The 12,788-nt window shown below is 46.5% G+C and overlaps 1 protein-coding gene across 1 annotated transcript in view; it reads left to right on the top strand.

Annotated features, from left to right (window-relative positions):
* Positions 1 to 12,008, top strand: part of LOC134342115 (NACHT, LRR and PYD domains-containing protein 3-like) — a 35,147-nt gene extending 23,139 nt beyond the window's left edge. Inside the window, 8 exon segments of the mRNA XM_063040051.1 lie at positions 6,946 to 8,683; positions 10,365 to 10,451; positions 10,605 to 10,775; positions 10,931 to 11,101; positions 11,258 to 11,428; positions 11,591 to 11,638; positions 11,640 to 11,756; positions 11,921 to 12,008. Coding sequence (XP_062896121.1) covers positions 6,946 to 8,683; positions 10,365 to 10,451; positions 10,605 to 10,775; positions 10,931 to 11,101; positions 11,258 to 11,428; positions 11,591 to 11,638; positions 11,640 to 11,756; positions 11,921 to 12,008 — 2,591 coding nt within the window.
* Positions 12,009 to 12,788: the final 780 nt, after the last annotated feature.

Raw genomic sequence — 12,788 nt, 5'->3', positions numbered from 1 at the left:
TGAGTTTGTACCAGGTTGCGATACACAACAACTCTGCAAACATGAGAGCAATGCAGCAGGCCAGGCAGCATCTCTAGGAAGAGGTACAGTTGATGTTTCAGGCCGAGACCCTTCGTCAGGATGAAGGGTCTCGGCCTGAAACGTCGACTGTACCTCTTCCTAGAGATGCTGCCTGGCCTGCTGCGTTCACCAGCAACTTTGATGTGTGTTGCTTGAATTTCCAGCATCTGCAGAATTCCTGTTGTTTGCAAACATGAGACACGGTTTGGCGGGCGGATGGGGTTTCCCCTAGATAAACACGAGACAATAGCCCTGAGCATTACACTAGATTGGGTGTTATGTAATGAACCGGAGGCGATTAAGGAGCTTAAGGTAAAAGAACCCTTAGGATCACAATATGATTGTGTTCAACTTGAAATTTGATAGGGAGAAAGTAAAGTCTGGTGTAGCAGTATTTCAGTGGGGTAAGGGAAATTACAGTGGTATAAGAGAGCAGTTGGCAAAAGTAAATTGGAAGGAACTGCTGGCAATGATGTCAGCAGAGCAGCAATCGGGGGCGTTTCTGGGAAAAAATGAGGAAGGTGCAGGACATATGCACCTCAAATGGTAAAATAGTACAACCATGGATGACAAGGGAAGTCAAAGCTAATGTAAAAGCAAAAGATGTGGAGAAATTACTTTAGTCAGAGGGTGATCAATCTGTGGAATTTATTATTATGAGCAGCAGTTGAGTCCAAGTCATTGAGTGTATTTGAGGCAGAGATAGATAGGTGCTTGATTAGCCAGGGCATCAATGAGTATGGGTTGAAAGCAGGGGAGTGGATATGACTAGAAGAATTGGATCCGACCATGATTGAATGGCGGAGCAGACTTGATGGGCTGAATGGCCAACTTCTGCTCCTATATCTTATGGTCAAGAAGAAAGCACATACAACAAAACAAAAACTAGTGGAAAGATAGAGGATTGGGAAGTTTTTAAAAACCTACAGAGAGCAACTAAAAAAATCCTTACAAGGGAAAAGATGAAATATGACAGCAAGGTAGGATAAAACATCAAAGTGGATAGTAAAAGTTTGTTAGAGCTGTTGGGGAGGGTGTAAACTAATTTAGCAGGGGTGTGGAAACTGGAGTGAAGGGACTCAGGATAGGCTGGATGGTAAAGAAGTAATGATCACGTGCATTCAGACTGTCAGCAAGGGCAGGCAGGTGACGGGACTTAGTTGAAGCCAACAACCAGAGGGTGTGGTACATATTGGTACTAATGACATAGGTAGGAAAAGGGAAGAGCTCCTGAAAACACACTACAGGGAGTTAGGAAGTAAGTTGAGAAGCAGGACCTCAAAGGTAGTAATCTCGGGATTACTGCCTGTGCCAGGTGACAGTGAGTATAGGAATAGAATGAGGTGGAGGATAAATGTGTGGCTGAGGAATTGGAGCAGGGGGCAGGGATTCAGATTTCTGGATCATTGGGACCTCTTTTGGGGTAGGTGTGACCTGTACAAAAAGGACGGGTTGCACTTGAATCCCAAGGGGACCAATACCCTGGCAGGGAGGTTTGCAAAGGCTATTGGGGATAGGTTAAACTAGAATTGCTGGGGAGTGGGAGCCAAACTGAAGAGACAGAAGAAGAGGTGGTTGGCTCACAAATAGAGAAAGCTTGGAGACAGTGTGAGAGAGAGGATAGGCATGTGATAGAGAAGGGACACGCTCAGACCGATGGTTTGAGATGTGTCTATTTTAATGCAAGGAGTATTATGAACGAAGTGGTTGAGCTCAGAGCATGGATCAGTACGGAGCTATGATGTTGTGGCCATTACAGAGCTTTGGATGGCTCAGGGGTAGAAATGGCTACTTCGAGTAGCAGGCTTTAGATGTTTCAGAAAGGACAGGGAGGGAGGCAAAAGTGGTGGGGGCGTGGCACTGTTGATCAGAGATTGTGTCGGCTACAGAAAAGGAGGAAGTTATGAAGGGATTGTCTACAGGGTCTTTGTGGGTGGAAGGTAGGAACGGGAAGGGGTCAATAACTCTACTGGGTGCTTTTTATAGACCACCCAATAGCAACAGGGACATCCAGGAGCAGATGGGGAGACAGATTCTGGAGGGGCATAATATGAATAGTCAGCATGCCTTACGAGTCTGATTGAATTTTTTGAGTATGTGACTAAACACATTGATAAAGGTAATAGTCCTTATGGATTTCAGCAAGGCATTTGATAAGGTACCCCATGCAAGACTTATTGAGAAAGTAAGGAGGCATGGGATCCAAGGGGACATTGTTTTGTGGATCCAGAACTGGCTTGCCCACAGAAGGCAAAGAGGTGTAGATGGGATATTTTCTGCATGGAGGTCAGTGACCAGTGGTGTGACTCAGGGATCTGCTCTGGGACCCCTTCTCTTCGGGATTTTTATAAATGACCCGTATGAGGAAGTGGTGGGATGGGTTAGCAAAGCTGCTACGCAGGTTGACTCTGTGGTTATAAAAGCATACACAGCATTGGCCTTCATCAATCGTGGGACTGAGTTTAGGAACCGAAAGTTAATGTTGAAGCTATATAAGACCCTGGCCAGACCCCACTTGGAGTATTGTGCTCAGTTCTGGTTGCCTCATTGCAGAAAGGATGTTGAAATGATCGAAATGGTGCAGAGGAGCTTTAGAAGGATGTTGCCTGGATTGGGGAGCATGCCTTATGAGAATAGGTTGAGTGAACTCGGCCTTTTCTCCTTGGGGCGACAGAGGATGAGAGGTGACCTGATAGAAGTGTGCAAGATAATGAGAGGCATTGATCGTGTGGATAGTCAGAGGCTTTTTCCCAGGGCTGAAATGGCCAGCATGAGAGGGCACAGTTTTAAGGTGTTTGGAAGTAGGTAGAGAGGAGACGTCAGGGGTAAGTTTTTTATGCAGAGAGTGGTGAAAGGGCCCCCTCCCTTTCAGGTGTAACCCATCACTTTTAAACAGGTCACACCTCACCCAGAAGAGAACCCAATTATCCAAGAACCTGAAGCCCTGCCCCCTGCACCAGCTACTCAGCCATGCACTTATCTGCCAAATCATCCTGTTTCTACACTCACTGGGGCTTCGCACAGGCAGCAATCCATAAATTACTGTGCAGGAAGTCCAGCTTCACAGCTTTCTACCTAGTTTCCGAAATACTCTTTTCAGGACCTCTTTGCTTTTCCTTTCTATGTCATTGGTACCAATATTAACCAAGACATCTGGCTGCTCCCCCTCTCTCTTCAAAATGTTCTGGACGTGATCTGAGACATTCCTGAACCTGGCACTTGGGAGGCAACATACCATCTGGGTGCCCCATTCACCTCCACAGAATCTCCTGTCTGTTCCCCTCACTATTGAGTCCCACATAACTACCACTCCCTCTTCTCTCCCTTCCCCTCTGCACCGCGGACCCATGCTTGATGCCTGTAACCTGGTCACCGTGGCATTCACTCAGGAGGTCATCTCTCACAAAAGTATCCAAAGTGATATACCTGTCTTTGAGGGGAATGGCCACAAGAGGTCCTCTAACTGCCTATTTCCATTTCTCCTGATGGTCATCCAACTAATCGCCTCCTGCAACTTCAACTTTCCTGTAACAAATTATGTCAATGAGGATCAGTTATGTCCTCACTCTCCTGTACAAGCTGAAGATCATCCAGTTGCAGCTCCAGATCCCGAGCAAGGTCATCAAGGAGCTGCAGCTGGATGCACTTCATGTAGATGTAGTTCCCCAGGAGACTCTGGGTCTCCAAGTTCTCCAACATCTGGATGAAGAGCGCACCACAGCCATTTAAATGGTACAGTAAGAGAGGGAAAAAACAAAAATAAAACCCCAATAGATGCTCTACACAGAGCCGAAGCCTCTTTTAAGCAAAGCCCCTCGCTTCTACCCTTGCCTCTGGCCTACTCCCAACAACGGCCACTCTGCTTATCCCTTCTGTACTTTTATTTAGTTCGTAGAGCTCTGTAAATGCCGCTGATAGGCCCCATATCTTCCATGGTGTAGAGCAATGTAAAATACTTACTGAGTTCAGCTATCATTCGTTCATCCCCCATTACTATCTCTTCAGCATTATTTTCTAGCCATCCAATATCCTTTCTTTTCCTCTTTGTATATCTGGGGGAAAAAACTTTTCATATCCTCACAAACAAGAGAAAATCTGCAGACACTGAAAATCCAAGCGATAAAATGCTGGAGGAACTCAGCAGGCCAGGCAGCATCTATGGAAAAGAGTGCAGTTTGTATTTTAGGCTGAGACCCTTCTTCAGGACTGCTCTCGTGGTCCAGTGCTCTGGAAATGAATGGTACAATGGCATCTGCCTTCCTTATCACCCACTCAAGCTGCAAGTTAACCTTCATAAGGACTCCTGAGTCATTTTTAACTTCTGAATTTGGTACCCATTTAGAAAATAAACCATGCCTTTATTCCTTTCACCAAAATGCAGGATCATACACTTTCCCTCACTGTATTCCATCTGATACTTCTTTCCCCAATCTCCGAATGTCTCCAAGCGCTTCCACAGACTCCTCTGCAAACCTAGCTACAAAGGCATCAATTGGGAGGGTGAATTCTCAGCCTAATTTGAGATTTGCAAAGTTGCAACATAACTTCCCAGCTCTTGAACTCTGTTCCTGAATTAATAAAGACAAACACGCGACATACTTTCTTTATCACAGTATCAGTCCTGGAATCCATTTTCGGGGAACTCTGAACTCAGGCCCCAAGATCTCTGCTCATTAACACTATTAAAGGACTTGCCTTTAATAGTGCACTGTCCCACTACGTTTAAAGTTGCAACACCTCACCTTTGACTAGGTTAAACACCAGCCATCTTGTCTATACCCATATCTGCAACCAATCTATTTTGCAGTGTTTCGTTTGCTAGTTTTCTGCACACTCCACAATACCACCAATCTTTGTTTCATGTGCAAACTTACTGGCCCTCCCATCTCTCATAATTATTATTATTAGAATAATAAGTGTCATGTTGTGAAGTTTGTTAACTTAGCAGTAGTGGTACAGTGTAATTTTGCCTTCAGGCTTCTGAACCTCTTTCCTGAATGTGACAAGGAGAAGAGGGCATGTCCTGATGTCCTGGGTGATATTTGTCCTTGATAATGGAGGTCACTTTTCTGAGCCATTGCTCCTTCAAGATGTCTTCAATACTACGGAGGCTAGTACCCTAGATGGAGCTGAGTAATTTTTCAACTTTATGTAGCTTCTTTTGACCCTGTGCAGCAGCACCCCCTATACCAGAATGTGATATGGCCTGTCAAAATGTTCTGCACAGTGCATCTATAGAAATTTTTGAGTGTTTTAGTTGATAAACCAAACCAACCTCCGAATGAAATAATCTCTTGCCTTATTTATAGCTGCATCAGTGTGTTGGGACCAGGTTAGTCGTCAGCGATCTTGACAGCCAGAAACTTGAAATTCCTCACTCTCTCCACTTTGGATCCCTCTATGAAGATTGGTTCATGATCCTTCGTCTTATCCTTCCTGAAGTTTAAAATCAGCTCTGAGTGCATTGTTGTTGCTGTGAAAGCTCTCAGCTAGCTGGTATACCTCACTCCTGTATGCTCTCTTGACTCCATCTGAGATTCTGCCAAAAATGATTGTATCATCAGCAAATGTTACGGCATTTCAGCTAGACCTAGCCCAACAGTTATGGGTATTGAGAGAGTGGAGCACACATTCCTGAGATATGCAGTGTTGATCTCAGTTTTATGAGTTTGTGTTGAGAAAAGACAAAAATAACCTACTTCTGAAGCACTTTTCTTACAGACTGTATGGTTCAAACTGTATTACAATGGGATAAAGTGTAAACTAGAAAATAAAAGACAAAATGATGTTTGTTATAACAAAGGTCCAATAAAATTTTTGTGCCGACGTTTAAAAGTGATAAATAAGTCTGCATCACTTACACAGAACTTGTAAGTCTTCGGCTCCTAGTTAATACATACGTGCTGAAGACTTTTGTACAATACTCTAGTTTAGGTGTTGAATTCTGCAGGTTAGGAGCGTAGTTCAAAGAAAATATCTGACCTGCGAATTACCTTTTGGCCTTGTACCTTATAGTCTGCCTGCACTGCGTTTTCGCAGCAACTGCAACACTGTTTCGCTGAACTATTCTCTTCTGTTTTTTCCTTTACGACCTGAATGTACGGATGTGATGAAATGATTACTATTGTTAGCGGACAGAAATGTTTTCCAATGTATCTCGGTACTTGTGACAATAATAAACCAATTTACTGATTTATTGTTGTCAATAATACAGCACCCCACACTCCCACTACCAGACTGATCAGCCCCAGTTGCCGAGACTTCACCACCCTCTTCGACAAACAGGATGTACGTCACTGAGACGGAGATTCCCGTCCATCTTTTCTCTCTTCCTTCGTCCCTGCAACAGAAAACTACCAATTTTCTTACTTGTCATTCTGATGGGTTTTTGATCTGAAAATTCTCTGTGATTGTGCCACAGAGCTGAGCATTTCACACATACTCTGCTCCTGTTTTGACACAAGGGCAGTGGACACCTGTGAATCCCCAGTGTGCAGCTTTGACAAAATACACAGTGTCCTGTTCCCCACATTTCCACACCAGATCAACATTAGCATCATCTGTTAATGATTCGAACAATGTTTTAAAAATAGGGAAATGTTGTTGTAATGGAAAATATACACAGAAGGGCAGTCAGGATTGCAATGTGATATCAGGGGAATGTTCACCGTCACAAGGAATTGGTACCAGAATATAAGGGTTGGATATTTGCTGGGACATCCATCGCTGTCAGTTCAGGTGTTTATGAGCAGAATTTCACTTTCTGTCCTAATATCCCTGAACTAATTCATGTAATCGCAAACACTGATTGTTGAAATGCAGTAATAAGTTCCTTGTCAGTTGAGCTATTTAACATTTTGACTATATTCTCTGTTCCCATGGAAGATGTTCAACAGAAACACAAGGAGACTCTGCGGGCACAGACTGAAACGCTGAGAGTGAACACGATCCTGATGAGGGAGAAGGTGAAGGTCTTCCAGCTGGTTGATCGATACGCTGAGCTCACGGTCATTTCTACTGTTCGACATCGGAGACTGGTGGAACATGAGCTGCTAGCAAGAGGCAGAGATCACGAGGAGTGGAGAGGGAAACACCTCCGTGCAGAGCTGGAAAAAATCCGGACTGACCAACTATTCCAAAGCAGCTTTTCCCAGAGTAAATCCAAATCTGGGAGTTCAGCAGCAGTGGCCGGAGTCCCAGGGATTGGGAAAACAACAATGGTACAAAAGTTTGTTTACGACTGGGCCATGGGGAAAATATACCAACAGTTCCAGTTTGTCTTCAGTTTCAAATTCCGGGATTTAAACTCCATTAACTGTAGAATAAACCTGAGGGAACTGATTCTGGATCAGTATCCTTACTTTGGGAATTTCCTGAGAGAGGTCTGGAAAAACCCAGAGGGATTGCTCTTTATAGTTGATGGTTTGGATGAATTCAAGCACAGAATCGATTTTGCTGACAGTCGGAGAGATACAGAACCCAAGCACCAGTGCCCAGATCCGGAGTGGTGGTGTGAAGTGTCGGATATTGTGTACAGTTTAATCCAGCACAAGCTGCTCCCAGGGTGTTCAGTGCTGGTGACCACCCGCCCCACTGCGTTACATTTATTGGAAAAGGCAGAGATCAGTGTCTGGGCTGAAATCCTGGGATTTGTCGATGAAGAACGGAAGAGATATTTCGTCAGGCATTTTGAAGATCAGACAGTGGCAGCAGCTGTTTTCAAACACGTGAAGGAGAATGAGATCCTGTACACCATGAGCTACAACCCCTCCTACTGCTGGATCCTCGCTCTGGCACTGGGCCCCTTCTTCACGAAAAGAGACAGGGATCCACAGCAAGTTCCCAAGACCATCACCCAACTATATTCCTACTATATTTACAACATCCTGAAAAACCACGGCCGTGAGATTGAGAATCCCCGTGATGTGTTATTCAGGGTTGGTCAGATGGCCTTCACAGGAGAGTCCGAGAGGAAGATTGTGTTTACAGATGGAGATTTGATCAGCTACAATCTGCAGCCTTCCCAGTTCTTGTCTGGGTTCCTGATGGAGCTTTTGGAGAGAGAGGATTCTGCCCAGAGTGTGGTGTACACATTTCCACACCTCACCATCCAGGAGTTTGTAGCTGCAGTCGCACAATTCCTGAATCCGCATCCCGGGGATATCCTCAAATTCCTCACTGAAGCCCACAACACGACTGATGGGCGATTTGAGGTATTTGTCCGTTTTGTTGCTGGCCTCTCCTCTCCAATGACAGCTCGGGGCCTGGAGGAGTTTCTGGGTCCATTTCCTCATCAAACAACCTGCCGGGTGATTGACTGGGTGAAGGAGGAGTTTAAACGCCAGATTGGAAAAACAGAGAGTCAAGCTGGTAAAAGGAGCCTCCTGAACACATTGCACTACCTGTTTGAGTCTCAGAATCGTGGGCTGGCTCAGGCCGCACTGGGATGTGTAGGAAATATTTCATTCAGTGACTTGCGACTAACCCCGCTTGACTGTGCAGTCCTGTCTTATGTCATCAGACTCTGTGACACAATGAAACACCTCGACCTGGTTCGCTGCCACATTCAGTGTGAAGGGCTCCAGCGGCTGGGACCCGGTTTGCATAAGTGCCAGGATTTGAGGTAACTTGATTTATCTCTCATCCCAATCTGTGAAACTGTTCCATTATACAGGAATTTGGGTAAAACTGTAATAAATCAGATTGTGAAGAATTGTTGCAAATGCCCAGGGGATTGGTCAGTAATTCCCCAAGGACGGGAGAGTTCTGTGGTTGCTTTTGAAGGGATGTTGGATATTTCATTAGATCGGTGAACAACAACCATTGGTTTAATGATGGTAAATCACAGGAATGGCTGTATTTCTCGCTGCCTGTGACGTGTCCATTGACAATATTCCTTCTCACTGTTGCTGACACCCAGACGGACACTGACTGCAGCAGGCGGGTGGGAGATTCAAACACTTTTCCCGGTGAGGGACAAGAGGGGGTCAGCAGACTGTCCCAGAGAAAGGGAGAAAAATACCTCTGTGTAATTATCCTCCTCTGTCCTTCCCCGTGTGTGAGTATCACTGTCACTCCACCTGTGTGACTTTGCTCTCTACCTGATACCCAGAGACGAAGTGGGCATCTGCTCCCGCGATTGCGGGCCTCTTGTGTGACCTACTTCTGCATCGCCTCATCTTGTGGGATCATCTTTTCTTTATCACTATCCTCCTGTTGGATCTCTCTCCACCGCTCCCATTCTTTCTGTGGGGATCTCTCTTCCCCCATCCCCCTTCCTCCTGTGTGATGCCTTCCCCACACCCCTTCATCCTGTTGGATCTCTCTCCACCGCTCCCATTCTTTCAGTGGAACCTCTCTTCCCCATCCCCCTTCCTCCTGTGTGATGCCTTCCCCACACCCCTTCATCCTGTTGGATCTCTCTCCACCACTCCCATTCTTTCAGTGGAACCTCTCTTCCCCATCCCCCTTCCTCCTTCCTCCTGTGTGATGCCTTCCCCACACCCCTTCATCCTGTTGGATCTCTCTCCACCGCTCCCATTCTTTCAGTGGAACCTCTCTTCCTCATCCCCCTTCCTCCTTCCTCCTGTGTGATGCCTTCCCCACACCCCTTCATCCTGTTGGATCTCTCTCCACCGCTCCCATTCTTTCAGTGGAACCTCTCTTCCCCATCCCCCTTCCTCCTGTGTGATGCCTTCCCCACACCCCTTCATCCTGTTGGATCTATCTCCACCACTCAAATTCTTTCTGTGGGGATCTCTCTTCCCCATCCCCCTTCCTCCTGTCGGATCAATCATCCCCATCCCCTTTCCTCTTGTGGGACCTCTCCTCCCCAGCCCCCTACTTCTTGTGGAACCTCTCTTCCCCATCCACCTTCCTCCAGTAGGATCCATCTTCCCTCTCCCCCTTCCTCCAGTTGGATCTCTTCCCCTTTTCCTCTGGAGCGGGTCTCTTCTGACATCTCCCTTGGACATTCTCCAACACACAACTCCTTTCTGTGGGATTATCTCCCAACCTTCAACACAGACCCTTTGGAGCCTCTCACATCAGCAATATTTCTCTAACCGTCAGGGAATGAGACAGAATATGGGGAGTTTAGGGGAGTCTGTCACACCGAGAGACTAAATTACTGACATTCAGGGAATACCCTGGAGCTGGGCAGTGGGGGACATTGACGGTGATGGGAATTCTGATCAGTAATTTACTGAAGTGTGTAATGTTTCCTGAAATATCCGAATGAGGGATATTCCCTCAGACCCACGATTTGAATCACTATGTTTATCTATTTGTCTGTTTGTGTTTAGACTTGGGGGGAATTACGTGGGAGATTCAGGAGTGAAACTGGTGTCTGTGGCTCTGAGGAACCCAGACTGTAAAATACAGAAACTGGAGTAAGTACCAGACTCTGGGATATTGCTTACAGTCACTGGGTGTCTGACACTGAACATTAATGTGATCAGTAATTGTGTTACTGATAAACACTGGGGATTTGTACCATCTCCTGCCCCTCTCTGTCCTTCACCCTCACTCTCTCTCATCTCCAGGCTGTACAGTGTCGGTCTCACAGATTCTGGCACCGAGGATCTCGCCTCCGCTTTCAGTACAAACCCATCACTGATGGAACTGGACCTGAGTGGTAATAAACTGGGAGATTCTGGAGTGAAACTGGTGTCTGCGGCTCTGAGGAACCCGGAGTGTAAAATACAGAAACTGTGGTAAGTACCAGACTGTGGGAGAATGTGCTTACTGTCACTGGGTGTCTAACACTGAATGTTAATGCAATCAGTAATTGTGTTACTGATAAACACTGGGGATTTGTACTGTTTCCTGTCTTTCTGTGTCCTTCACCCTCACTCTCTTTCATCTCCAGGCTGGGGGCTGTGGGTCTCACAGATTCTGGTGCCAAGGATCTCGCCTCTGCTCTCAGTACAAACCCATTACTGACGGAGCTGTACCTGAGTTGTAATAAACTGGGAGATTCAGGAGTGAAACTGGTGTCTGCAGCTCTGAGGAACCCGGAGTGTAAAATACAGAAACTGCAGTAAGTACCAGACTGTGGGAGATTGTGTTTACAGTCACCGGGTGTCTTAACACTGAATGTTAATGTGATCAGTAATTGTGTTACTGATAAACACTGGGGATTTGTACTGTGTCCTGTCTCTCTGTGTCCTTCACCCTCTCTCTCTTTCATCTCCAGGCTGGGGGCTGTGGGTCTCACAGATTCTGGTGCCAAGGATCTCGCCTCTGCTCTCAGTACAAACCCATTACTGACGGAGCTCTACCTGAGTTGTAATAAACTGGGAGATTCAGGAGTGAAACTGGTGTCTGCACCTCTGAGGAACCCGGAGTGTAAAATACAGAAACTGCAGTAAGTACCAGACTGTGGGAGATTGTGTTTACAGTCACCGGGTGTCTTAACACTGAATGTTAATGTGATTAGCAAGCGTGTTACTGATAAACACTGGGGATTTGTACTGTGTCCTGTCTCTCTGTGTCCTTCACCCTCTCTCTCTCTCTCTCTCATCTCCAGGCTGAGGGATGTCCGTCTCAGAGATTCTGGTGTCGAGGATCTCGTTTCCACTCTCAGTAAACCCATCACTGACGGAGTTGGACCTGGGATCAAACTCGCTCACAGACCGATCTGTCCCCGCTCTCCGCCGCCTCATACTGACCCTCCTGAATCTGGAGCGGATCCAGTGAGTGTTTGTGTTAATGATCAATATGATAAAATATCAGCGGATCCGCGGGTTTTCTGATGATATTTGTCTGTGAGTGTTGTTGGAACATTAACTCCAGTCCCCTATTACTGACACTGTTGTGTAATCTATTTATTTTCTGTTTATTCTTCCACCTGTTTCAGGCTGGGGGCCAATCAGTTCAGTTGGACAGGGAGGAAGGAACTGAGGTCTCTGCAGGAACCCAGACCGGGACTGACAGTGATCCTGTGAACATCCCCGCCCCTAAAATGAAGCTGTGGGGAATTACAGAGACAGTAACAGCCCAGGTCTGGGGCACCTGTGTCCCCAGGCGAGATTATCCAGGGAGAGAATCCTTTTGCTCCCTTTGGACTGAGCAGTCATAGAGTCCACTGCCATGTACGGATGCGAGACATGGACACTCACCAAGACTATGCGGAAGTTTCTAGACGGTTGCTATACACGACTGCTCCGGATGGCTCTTGACATGAGTTGGCAACAGCACAAGATGAACGTCAAGCTCTATGACGACCTACCGATGCTCAGCACTAAAATCGAGGCGTGAATCCTGACTAGCAGATCACTGTCTATGTCCCCCCGAGCTACCTGCCAGCCTAGTCATCATATGGGAGGGTGAATCCTGACTAGCAGAGCACTGTCTATGCCACCCCGAGCTACCTGCCAGCCTAGTCATCATATGGGAGGATGAATCCTGACTAGCAGATCACTGTCTATGTCCCCCCGAGCTACCTGCCAGCCTAGTCATCATATGGGAGGATGAATCCTGACTAGCAGATCACTGTCTATGTCACCCCGAGCTACCTGCCAGCCTAGTCATCATATGGGAGGATGAATCCTGACTAGCAGAGCACTGTCTATGTCACCCCGAGCTACCTGCCAGCCTAGTCATCATATGGGAGGGTGAATCCTGACTAGCAGATCACTGTCTATGCCACCCCGAGCTACCTGCCAGCCTAGTCATCATATGGGAGGATGAATCCTGACTAGCAGATCACTGTCTATGTCACCCCG

Source organism: Mobula hypostoma, unplaced genomic scaffold (assembly GCF_963921235.1).
Source record: "Mobula hypostoma unplaced genomic scaffold, sMobHyp1.1 scaffold_45, whole genome shotgun sequence".
Lineage (NCBI taxonomy): Eukaryota > Metazoa > Chordata > Chondrichthyes > Myliobatiformes > Myliobatidae > Mobula > Mobula hypostoma.
This window is presented reverse-complemented; position numbering and strand designations above follow the sequence as displayed.